This window comes from Salvelinus sp. IW2-2015, linkage group LG14 (assembly GCF_002910315.2).
Source record: "Salvelinus sp. IW2-2015 linkage group LG14, ASM291031v2, whole genome shotgun sequence".
Lineage (NCBI taxonomy): Eukaryota > Metazoa > Chordata > Actinopteri > Salmoniformes > Salmonidae > Salvelinus > Salvelinus sp. IW2-2015.
In genome coordinates this window covers 34,106,089-34,118,785 of record NC_036854.1, presented here as the reverse complement: position 1 = coordinate 34,118,785, position 12,697 = coordinate 34,106,089, and the positions used below count along the sequence as shown (strand labels likewise).

At 41.6% G+C, this 12,697-nt stretch overlaps 1 protein-coding gene across 1 annotated transcript; it reads right to left on the bottom strand.

The window, feature by feature from the left end:
- Positions 1-5,419: 5,419 nt before the first annotated feature.
- pkia (cAMP-dependent protein kinase inhibitor alpha) lies at positions 5,420-9,850 on the bottom strand. The gene is made up of 3 exons (XM_070446661.1): positions 9,640-9,850; positions 6,704-6,881; positions 5,420-6,059 (listed from the first exon to the last, which is right to left on the bottom strand). Exons 2-3 carry the CDS (start codon positions 6,852-6,854, stop codon positions 5,983-5,985), a joined length of 228 nt encoding a protein of 75 aa, XP_070302762.1. The 5' UTR covers positions 6,855-6,881; positions 9,640-9,850; the 3' UTR covers positions 5,420-5,982.
- Between the last annotated feature and the right edge of the window lie 2,847 nt (positions 9,851-12,697).

The window sequence follows — 12,697 nt, the reverse complement described above, 5'->3', positions numbered from 1 at the left end:
ATTGCATACTTGAGTAAAAGTAAGATACCTTCAATAGAAAGATGACTCAATAAAAGTGAAAGTCAACCAGTAATATAATACTTGAGTAAAAGTTTAAAAGTTTTTGGCTAAATATACATAAGTATCAAAAGTAAATATAATTGCTAAAAATACTTAAGTAGTCAAAAGTAAAAGTACAAATAATAATAAAATTCCTTATATTAGCAAACGTCACCATTTTCTGTTTTTTTTAAATGTTATGGATAGCCTGGGGCACACTCCAACATCATTTTAAACAAAAGCATTGAGTCCACCAGATCAGAGGCAGTAGGGATGACGAGGGATGTTCTCTCGATAAGTGTGTGAATTTAACAATTTTCTCTCCGCTAAGCAATTACAAATGTAACGAGTACTTTTGGGTGTCAGGGAAAATGTATGGAGTAAAAGTACATTATTTTCTTCAGGAATGTAGTGAGTTAAACAATTTTCTCTCCCGCTAAGCATCAAAATGTAACGAGTACTTTTGGGTGTCAGGGAAAATGTATGAGTAAAAGTACATTATTTTCTTCAGGATATAAGTTAAACAATTTTCTCTCCCGCTAAGCATTCAAAATGTAACGAGTACTTTTGGGTGTCAGGGAAAATGTATGGAGTAAAAAGTACATTATTTTCTTCAGGAATGTAGTGAAGTTAAAAGTTGTCAAAAATATAAATAGTAAAGTACAGATACCCCCCAAAACTACTCAAGTCGAACTTTAAAGTATTTATACTTAAAAGTACTATACACCATTGGGTAAACGTAGTTGTACCTGATCCCAACGCTTTCTCACTAAATCATTACTTACCAGAAGTCCACTGGCACGCTCTGATAATAAAAGTATGTGCATCGCAAAAAAATATGTTTCTGTACAGTTTGGTCATATTGGAAGGCGCCGAGTTACGGATAACTATTGCCACTTGCAGTGTAAGTTCGAATGCCCATGGCGCGCCAAAAAAAAACGTTGAAATGTAAATTCTCATTCATTGAAAATGAAGATTAGTGGCTCAATTAAATCCAACCCGCATTGCAGTAGTTACGCAGTATGTATTTTTCCAATGGTCAAATTAACTCATGGATTGGGCTTGGGTACAGTATAAAAACCAACAACTACTATCAGGGCGACCCCTCTCACAGGCATGCTTTCACTTTCAGATTTAGAATTGTGTGGGCACGGGATGAATATTGAAAACAAAGGAATTGAAGAAGAAAAAAAATATGCCCCATTAGCCAGAAGAGGACTGGCCACCCCTCTGAGCCTGGTTCCTCTCTAGGTTTCTTCTTATGTTCCAGCCTTTCTAGGGAGTTTTTCCTAGCCACCGTGCTTCTACATCTGCATTGCTTGCTCTCTGGGGTTTTAGGCTTGGTTTCTTATCAGCACAGTGTGACAACTGCTGATGTAAAAAGGGCCTTTATAAAAGTGTTTGATTGATTGATTAGAACTCACAAACATTGAACTATGAGCCAGCACACAGCCAAGACAAAGCAGAAGTAGCTTCGAGACAAGTCTCTGAATGTACTTGAGTGGCCCAGCCAGAGCCCGGACTTGAACCCGATCTAACATCTCTGTGGAGACCTGAAAATAGCTGTTCAGCGACGCTCCCCATCCAACCTGACAGAGCTTGAGAGGATCTGCAGAGAAGAATGGGAGAAACTCCCCAAATACAGGTCTGCCAAGCTTGTAGCATCATACCCAAGAAAAATCGATTCAAATCAAAGTTTATTTGTCACCTGCGCCAAATATAACAGGTGTAGACCGTACAGTGAAATGCTTACTTACAAGCCCTAACCAACAGCGCAATTTTTAAGTAAAAATTAGGTAAACAATAGATAAGTAAAGAAATAAAAAACCAAACAGTAAAATGACAGTGAAAATAACAGTAACGAGGCTATATACAGGTGGTACYAGTACAGAGTCAATGTGCGGGGGTACTGGTTAGTTGGGCTTATTGAGGTAATATGTACATGTAGGTATAGTTAAAGTGACTATGCATAGATGATAAACAGAGAGTAGCAGCAGAGTAAAATAGGGGGTTGGCAGGTGGGGATTTTTGGGACACAATGCAAATAGTCTGGGTAGCCAATCCCGATAGTCGTGCTAATTGAGGTAATATGTACATGTAGGTATAGTTAAAGTGACTGCATAGATGATAAACAGAGAGTAGCAGCAGCGTAAAAGAGGGGTTGGCGGGACACAATTTGCATTGTGGCGGGACACAACGCAAATAGTCCGGGTAGCCATTTGATTACCTGTTCAGGAGTCTTATGGACACCAAGGAACTTGAAGAKCTCAACCTGCTCCACTACAGCCCTGTCGATGAGAATGGGGGAGTGCTCGGTTCTCYTTTTCCTGTAGTCCACAATCATCTCCTTTGTCTTGATTACATTGAGATATAGGTTGTTATTCTGGCACCACCCGGCCAGGTCTCTGACCTCCTCCCTATAGACTGTCTCGTCGTTGTTGGGGATCAGGCCTACCACTGTTGTGTCGTCTGGAAACTTAACGATGGTGTTGGAGTCGTGCCTGGCCATGTAGTCTTGGGTGAACAGGGAGTACAGGAGGGGACTGAGCAAGTACCCCTGAGGGGCTCCAGTGTTGAGGATCAGCGTGGCAGATGTGTTGCTACCTACCCTCACCACGTGGAGGCGGCCCGTCAGGAAGTCCAGGATCCAGTTGCAGAGGGAGAGGTTTAATCCCAGGATGCTTAGCTTAGTGATGAGCTTTGAGGGCACTATGGTATTGAACGCTGAGCTGTAGTCAATCAATAGCATTCTCACGTAGGTGTTCATGTTGTCCAGGTGGGAAAGGGCAGTGTGGAGGGCAATAGAGATTGCATCATCTGTGGATCTGTTTGAGCTGTATGCAAATTGTAGTTAGTCTAGGGTTTCTGGGATAATAGTGTTAATGAGTCTTTCAAGTTTAGCAAAGTAACCGTCCAGAAAACATGGATCCCTGCCCTGTCAGTCCTGCTTCATACTCTAATTTAAAAGTAGAGAAGCATTCATTACTAGTGATACACTACTTTAATGTTGTCTTCTGGAATAGTCAGTGTATGAACAGTCAATAGTTGATATTCCTATACTTATTTGAAATAAATATCAGGCTGGAATGTTCATCTTTTAAAATGATGAATGCTACAGTCATCCAGCAGTTCGATCTCCTGTGCTCACAGACAGACCAAAGGTGGCCTTCTATACTGCTTTGATGAATGGAAGATATGTGGGTCCCTATAATACTGAAACCACCCTAGTCTACAACAACATCGGCACAGCCTACAATCCAACTAGTTATTACATTTGTGGAAGTTGCAATAATTGTAAACTCAGCAAAAAAGTTCCCGGACATGTGTTAATATTTGTATGAACATAACAAGATTCAACAACTGAGACATAAACTGAACAAGTTCCACAGACATGGAATAATGTGTCCTTGAACAAAGCGGGGGTCAAAATCAAAAGTAACAGTCTGTGTGGCCACCAGCTGCATTAAGTACTGCAGTGCATCTCCTCCTCATGGACTGCACCAGAGTTGCCAGTCCTTGCTGTGAGATGTTACCCCCACTCTTTCACCAAGGCACCTGCAAGTTCCCGGACATTTCTGGAGGGGAATGGCCCTAGCCCTCACCCTCCGATCCAACAGGTCCCAGACGTGCTCAAAGGGATTGAGTTCCGGGCTCTTCCCTGGCCATGGCAGAACATTGACATTCCGGTCTTGCAGGAAATCACGCACAGAACGAGCAGTATGGCTGGTGGCATTGTCATGCTAGAGGGTCAGGTCAGGATGAGCCTGTAGGAAGGGTACCACATGAGGGAGGAGGATGTCTTCCCTGTAACACAGAGTATTGAGATTGCCTGCAATGACAACAAGCTCAGTCCAATGATGCTGTGACACACCACGCCAGACCATGATGGACCCTCCAACTCCAAAATCGAACCCGCTCCAGAGTACAGGCCTCGGTGTAACGCTCATTCCTTCGACGGTAAACGCGATTCCGACCATCACCCCTGGTGAGACAAAACCGCGACTGTCTGGTCCAGCGACGGTGTGTTTGTGCCCATAGGCGACGTTGTTGCCGGTGATGTCTGGTGATGACCTGCCTTACAACAGGCCTACAAGCCCTCAGTCCAGTCTCTCTCAGCCTATTGCGGACAGTCTGAGCACTGATGGAGGGACTGTGCGTTCCTGGTGTAACTCGGGCAGTTGTTGTTGCCATCCTGTACCTGTCCCGCAGGTGTGATGTTCAGATGTACCAATCCTGTGCAGGTGTTGTTACACGTGGTCTGACACTGCGGTCAGCTGTCCATCCTGTCATTATATTACTTACTGTCAGGGGTTGATTTACACATTGATCACCCGGGGCAAGCCAGGAGAGCCCTCATAATAGTGGGCTGGTCCTACATTAATATATCAAACGTATGGGCGAGCCAATGTTCACATTTCTAATGATAATAGGGGTGACATAGACGCATCCTGATAAAGGTTGAGCTAACAGCACATTGCTAGGTCTTATCAAACCTGTTGTAACCACGGGCCGTATAGCTCTACTGGTGTTGAAGACTTTGATCAAGAGCCAAAACCCTGAAGCTATCCAGATGACCCTTAACATCTGGACTGAGCTGAGAGACATGGCAGTGGAACAGAGTGGAACTGGCTGTCACCAAGTCTGAACTGCAATGCCAAAAAGACAATGTAGACCACAAGACCGTGTTGACCACAAGAGGGAGCCACTGGCAATAAACTCACTAGTCTCCTATTAATGATGAATGATCTTTATTTGTACATCCAAACAAACAACTCAACAATGGCGTCGAGCATAGATGTCAGTCTCACCTTCAAAACTAGTGTTCTTCTCGTAACGAGTTACTAATCCAAACTGATTAAATAATCCATTACGGAAATGGTAGCCTATGAGTTTGGATTAATAACTTGTTTGATGAAATACAGACAAAAAAAGAGTAAGTCACAGCTCAATTCCTGGTACAGTGGGTGAGACAGGACACGACCATGGGACAGTAAACACACTGATCAGCCACACGCTATGGAGTGGACATCAGCTAGCAGTGTACGCTTACATAGCAAACCTGTTGGACACAAGCAAAACAGTGCAGCAAAATGAACGGCCATCTTTTAGTGTGTCAGTGTGTCCAATTATCACGTCATGTCAATGTATATGACATTTTAGTTTCCAACCCCAGTGCCGTGCCTTGTCAAGTCTCTGGTAAAAGAGGTTCTCAAACTCAGGAGATCTCTTGGTTAAATGAAGGTTCAATCATTTAGAGAGTGAAAGGAGGTTGTTGTTACTGTAAGGATGTCCACATGATTGACAGGGGGCCTGGGCCAAAGGCATCAGGGCAGAGAGGAAAGAGCTGGAGTCAGTGTCCAATCACTGTTCATTGTTACAGTTTAGTTCTGTGTTTAGAGCGGTAACCATAGAGAATCCCCAAGGCTGGTTAGGTAAGTTACACTTCCTCTATTGAAAACATCTTCAGCCACGTCCCAACCACATTAAATGGCTTCCTTTCCTTTAGGAAGGACCACCGAAAAGTCAATGGGTAAGATTCCACCACATTGTTTTCATCTGCCGTACCATATTAATCCAATTCTGTTCCTTCCCATTCATTCTGTTTCTTCCTGTTCCCCTGAAGTGTACACACTTCAAGGAGAGAGGGGAGAATCGGAACTGGGGTCTCGTCTAATTTCAGCTTCAGTGGTTTAGAAGGAAAGTAGGTAAGGAAAGGGAACTTTTTAAGACAGTTGGGACGCGGACCAGCACAGAGGGCTCAGTGTGCTGCGGCTGCCTAAGTAACCCCAACAATTCATATTATTGGCTCAGGGCAGAGTTTTGAGAGAAGTTGGGGAGGGACTACTGGACGATAGTAGGGTGAAAGATCAGTTCACAGATTAGAAGTTTGGAAAAAGAGCAGCAGTTTGTCCACTGATGACCACTGATCGTCTGCTAGCCCTCCTACTCTTTACCCCCCTCTTCTGGTTGGGATGAAGACTCTGACGGGGCCTGGCTCTTTTCAGCATCCTCTCCTTCACCTAAGAGATAGAGAGAGAGGGGTAGGCAATTCATGCATTAATAATGACTCTAAATGACATCATTACATCTGACGTCAGTGAGAGAGAGAAAGAGAGAGAGAGCAGAAGAAGGGTGTTTGAGTTGAGTCATCCGCTAAAGCGAATATAAGACATATTGACTATGATGTCACCATGTAAATATGGACAGCAAGACAACACTATTGGAGAATCTTAATTGTATACTCCTTGCGTCCTCTCGCCTTTCCTCCTCAAAACCCACYGAGGAGGGTCCTCTGGCTTTCTCATCCAATGGGTTTTGAAAAGAAGGTCAGGAGAGAGGAGTGAGGAGTATGCAATTGAGATTCTCCCTATGAGTTATCAAGGGAAACACATGGCTCGTCTGGCCGCCTGTCGGTTTCAACTTCCTGCGTTGGCCAAATTGGCATTATCTTGGCATTGTCACACTTTCTCCCATATGTCATGTAAAACAACACATTGCACCGCTACAGAAAGAGATAATATAGCCCAATTTATAAAACACAGGTCCTGGCAAGTCTGGATTTTGTCTCAAGTTGAAACACCAAATGCATCTTTCATCAGCTTCCTGACCAACAGGTGAATTATGCTAGCCAAGTTTTGAAACAGAGTGTGTCCAATGCTTTCACCGGATTTGTTGATGTTGAGCTGAGCCAAGTCGTGTGATAGGTCGCTGGGACCCTGTGCCTCAGGGGATTGTGGGATGTCGTGTACGGCGTTCCGTCGGCCGGTCCGCTGTGAAGCGATGAAGTCTTCATATGTCGCCTCCACATCAGTCATAGCTGATACACCTCAACATAGCAGGGCCTGGGAGACAGGGGAACACACACACACACACACACACACAATGTAAACACACATGCAGTCTTCCAGGGGGGTGGAGGGATTACCCTGTGCCATAAACCAGCCATCTGCTGAGGGGAGCCAGAGGGAAAGCCTTGCTGTTTTTTTGTTGTTGTTAGCACCCAGAGGACCCAGTCCCTACAACATAAGTGAAATTGCCATGGGGGTTAGGGGGACATGTAATTTATTTAAAATAWWWAWWWWTWWAAATAGCAGGAAATTAGCTTTAAAGTAGCTGTCCAGTGTTTACAGATTTCTATAAATTTGACCTATAATTAATTACAATAAGTGAAATAATTACTTCGTTTTCCTTCCAAAAAATGGTATGTTAAAATGCAGCTTTTCTGTGTTGGAATGGTGTGGGCATACCCCAACAACAGAATGGTGTGGGCATACCCCAACAACAGAATGGTGTGGGCATACCCCAACAACAGAATGGTGTGGGCATACCCCAACAACAGAATGGTGTGGGCATACCCCAACAACAGAATGGTGTGGGCATACCCCAACAACAGAATGGTGTGGGCATACCCCAACAACAGAATGGTGTGGGCATACCCCAACAACAGAATGGTGTGGGCATACCCCAACAACAGAATGGTGTGGGCGTATACCGTTCATAAAAAAAATATTCATGCGAGTAGACTGCTGTTTGGCCATCTCATCCTCCTTAGGAGGCATGATCCTCTATATTGTGTTTTCAAAATACTCCTCCATATACCCCTCTCAATAGAGGCATAATAAGTCATGTCAAACTACGCAGAATTGCAGGAAATGCGTTTTATAAAGTCAATATCTACACCAATTTCACACTTGCACTACAAACACACACTCAGTCAGTGATGGCAATGCCACTGACATCATCTTCCCTTATGAACAGTTTAACACCTCTGAATTCTGAATTSAAGCACCTATATTTCTCAATATTCTACAATTCTACGCCCAATGAAGGAAACGCTATTGTTTAGTATTACCATGCATTAGACAAAATCCAAATTCCTAAACATGATTTCATATACAGTAACCATTGCCAGGGAGATTGAGGTTAAGCCCCACTGCTGACATGATAACACCCTATTAGAGAGAGGTTATACCCAGAATGCAGTGCAAAACGGTGACCACCGGGTGCTATTTTGGGCCTCTATCCTCCCCTCAACTGCTTGGCAGTCAGCTGTGATGCTCAAAATGGTGTCACTGTGGCAGCGATGCTAAACAGCTGTTGGACTAGTAAACACTGGGTCACTCACTACTAATGAGGAACCCAGTCACCCCACACTGGTCATACACTGGGGTTCCTTTGGATTGGTTGTTATATCAACAATACTTATTTGAGAATAAGGTTAACTTGCAGGGGAAATAAACAATTGATACTAAAATAACAGAGTATTTGCATCAAGTATTTATTTGAGTGTTTACGGTATAAAGACAGCATCTTATTGATATGTCTTAATGTCCATGTGATCCTGGTCTTGCATATTTGTGTCAGATGTACAAAATCAGGAATTGGAGGGGGACTGAGAAGGACGACTGATATACAGTACCTATTACTGTAACTGGGATAGCTGGCATTATCAATACTCATCATCGCTGGTGTGGAAAACACTTTATGCTAAGATTTGTGGCGTGAAGTACAGTATCTTAGAGTCATACTGTACATTCCTTTGCTGTGAGAGTTCAATGTGGCGTGTAGGCTACAGGACTGGTTTTAGTGGTGGGACTGGGATGTACCTGGCAATCTGCACTCTGAAATATTCATGTTTTACATAATTTACACACAACAATACACCCGAGGAGCTAAGATCAGCATAGACTATGAGCTGTGTGTTTTTTTTCCCTGTTTACTGATTGACAAAAGTGTAGTCATTACCAAGGAACATGCCATTTGCAAGATGCCAGAGCATGTCCCTGTAGCATTAAGGGCAACAGCCTTCCTAAAATAGCCTTCAGACAAACTGCCTTCAGCTGAATAATTCAACAAGTGCAATGTGTACAGACAGCCACACATCCTTCAGTATTCATATCTTAATGACCATAACTGATGAACACAGGCTATTTACCATGCAGCATTGAATCTGGTTTTTCATAGGTCTGACGCAATCTGAAGGAACAAATTGGATCCATGGCACGAAAGAAAGTATTTACGGCCAAATCTARCTAAATAGAAATGTAAGGCTTGGAAATCTCTCCTCTGTGCCCCCCTTCCTCTCTCGCTCACATTTCATTTACATATGATGACAGACCTGTAGTTGTGTACTCCAGACTGAAGGATGCTCCAATAGACCTACATATAGTCGTCATCTCTGACAAAACCATCCATTCTCACTATTAGTTATAAGGCTTTGGGGAATCATTGTGATATCAATGATATCATTATGATATTTATCTAGCCTATGTTAATTCATTTCAAACGAATGTGCATTAAAGAGCGCGACAGTGCGTGCMATTTGTTGTTACAATGTGTCAACCCTGTAATAGCAAACATCCGGCTGTAATCAAATGTATGGCAACACTGTAATCAAATGTATGGCGATGTTGCATTTGCACAACAAGGAGACGGGTTCCAACCAGGCTAAATCAAAACAGCAGAAAATGTCGCTGAGCTATTGACACAGACTTCTCTAAAAGCTGTAGCTTGACAACCTGTGAGGCAGAGCGAAAGCGGCACCATTTAAACAGGTAACACAAACCGAAATCGAAGCTTGAAATCTCATTAAAATCGTACCTGTGTGTGCTGAGGACTTCCAAACAGAAGCTGCTATGCACGGTCAATCACACAGCGACATGAGGAAGTCGACTGTCGTCTGTGATTTACGTCGCGACTCGCGTCTACAGATGCAACCAGACCTTTCTTGCTGCACGGCAGGCGCAGTGGCCGCACGTAGGGCATGACGTTTGAGCGCTGGGCACAATGGTTCAGTGGTTGGTCACTGCTTCCAATTTGTCTTCTTAATAATGACTATAAGATCTTAGCCTTACTACTTGCAAAAAGAATTAAAGAAGTCCTGGATGCAGTCATTGATGAAACACAGTCTGGCTTCATGAGGAACAGACATATTTCGAACAATGTCAGACTAKTATTAGACATACTTGACTACTCAGACCTAAYAACYGAGGATAGCTTCATATTATTTTTAGATTTTTATAAAGCATTTGACACAGTAGAGCATCAGTTTCTCTTCCACTCCCTTGAGAGACTTGGCTTTGGAGATTTTTTCTGTAAGGCTATTAAGACTCTCTATGCAAATGGTAACAGCTCTATCAAATTGAAATATGGCACCTCACCTAGATTTGAGTTAAAGAGAGGAATTAGGCAAGGTTGTCCTATCTCCCGTACCTGTTTTTATTAATCACCCAACTTCTTGCAAATTCTTTAAATAATAGTCCTGTACAAGGTATTTCCATAGCTGGTAAAGAAATTATTATAAGCCAGCTGGCTGATGATACTACACTTTTTCTGAAAGACGCTAACCAAATTCCCATATCGATCAATGTGATACAATCCCTTTCCAAAGCGTCTGGTCTATGTCTTAACATTAATAAATGTGAACCCATAGCTGTCAAAGATTGTGTGACACCTTCATATTATGGTATTCCAGTAAAAGAAGAACTTACATATTTAGGCATAACCATTACAACGGATCAGAAGTCTAGAGGCTTACTAAATTGTAACCCTCTTATTAAAAATACCCAGAAGAAGCTAAATCAATGGCTACAGAGGGACTTATCTTTAAAAGGTAGAGTCCTAATAACCAAGGCCGAAGGTTTCTCTAGACTAACATATGGCGCTCTATCTTTATATCTTGACAGTAAAATAAGCAAGGAGATAGACCAGATGCTTTTCAACTTTCTTTGGAGAAACCGTACCCATTACATTAGGAAAACTGTTGTAATGAACACTTATGAGAATGGTGGACTGAATTTTCTGGACTTTACTACCTTAAATAATACTTTTAAGATCAATTGGATAAAACAATACCTAAGACCCACTTCTATCTGGAATTTTATTCCTCATCATGTCTTCTCTACTTTTGGTGGCCTTAATAACTTCATGTTGTTTTGCAATTATAATATTGACAAAATTCCAGTGAAACTTTCTGCTTTTCATCGGCAGGTTTTCTTGTCATGGTCCTTAATTTATAAACACAATTTTTCTCCACACAGATATTATATATGGAATAATCGGGATATATTGTATAAAAATACTTCTTTGTTTTTAGAATATTGGTTCCGAAATAATATCCTATTGGTGAGCCAACTGGTAAATGCAGAGGGTCTTTTACTCAGTTATAAGGAATTCTTATCACTTTACAAGGTCCCTGTAACACCTAAAGATTTTGCAATCGTTTTAGACGCCATTCCCTCAGCTCTTCCCTCTGTTATTCAGGAATGTGTCAAGACCTGACCCTTAGAGCCTACCCTCTATTGACCCTGTTGACTCATCAGTAGGAAAGATTTGTTTCCCTTTTGATCCATTCAACAACAGAGCGATACGAACCTTGTATCAGCAGGATGTTGTATCTATACCTTATGTCATGCCTTATTGGAATGGATTTATTGATAATATCTGTTGGGAAAAAGTTTGGATGTTGCCACACACATACCTACTTGTTAACAAAATTAAGGAAGTTTCCTTTAAAATTATTCATAAATATTATCCTGCCAACCACTATATGAAGAAGTTTAAGGAAAACATAAACTCAAATTGCTCCTTTTGTAATGACCACCCAGAAACAGTGTTGCATCTTTTTKGGCATTTTATTCATGTAAGAAAACTGTGGCAAGACATCAGTAGATTTATAATTGAACACATTTATGAAGATTTTACACTATTGTGGAGAGATGTACTGCTTGGATGCTTTACATATGATAGAAATAAGCTGAAACATTTTTATGTAATTAATTTCATTATTCTTTTGGCCAAATTTCATATACACAAATTTACAAACAAAAAAACACATTTTCTTACCATACAAAAAGCTATTGAACTGTATTTTAAGACAGTTAAATACTCTACTAACAAAAAGCTGTAAGAATTGTAAGTGTATGTATGTTCCTTAAGGTCCTTGTGTAATTGTAATGTGATATTGTACCCCCTAGCTCGATTGTCCAWTGTATATTATCTATATATACTTGTGTTCCCTCATGTACTTTCTGTATTGATTTGTTGTTAATAAAATACTTAAAAAAAATAAAAAAWKWATATTAAAAAAATAAAAAAATAAAAAAGTGGTTGGTCACTGCTCCTGAACTGGCTCGCCTGTGCAATTAGGCTACTGTAGTGCAAGATGTAGACCTATTTAAATTGTATAACGCTATTCGTATTATTTATTAGGCCTAACAAAATCAATTATTACATTAACTCAATAATATAATTCAATATATACTGAACTAAAATATAAACGCAACATGCAAAAATGGCAGGGATTTTACTGAGTTTCTGTTCRTATAAGGAAATCACTAAATTTAAATACATAAATTAGGCTCTATTCTAGGAATTTCCATGATTGGGCAGGGGCGCAGCCATGGGTGGGCCTGGAAGGGCATAGGCCCACCCTCTGGGGAGCCAGGCCCAACCAATCAGACTGAGTTTTCCCCCACAAAAGGGCTTTATTACACACAGAAATACTCAGTTTCATCAGCTGTCCGGGTTGCTGGTCTCAGACGATCTCAAAGGTGAAGAAGCCTGGGCTGCAGTGTTTACACTTGGTCTGCGGTTGTGAGGCCAGTTGGATGTACTGCCAAATTCTCTAAAATTACGTTGGAGGTTGGCTTGTCGTAGA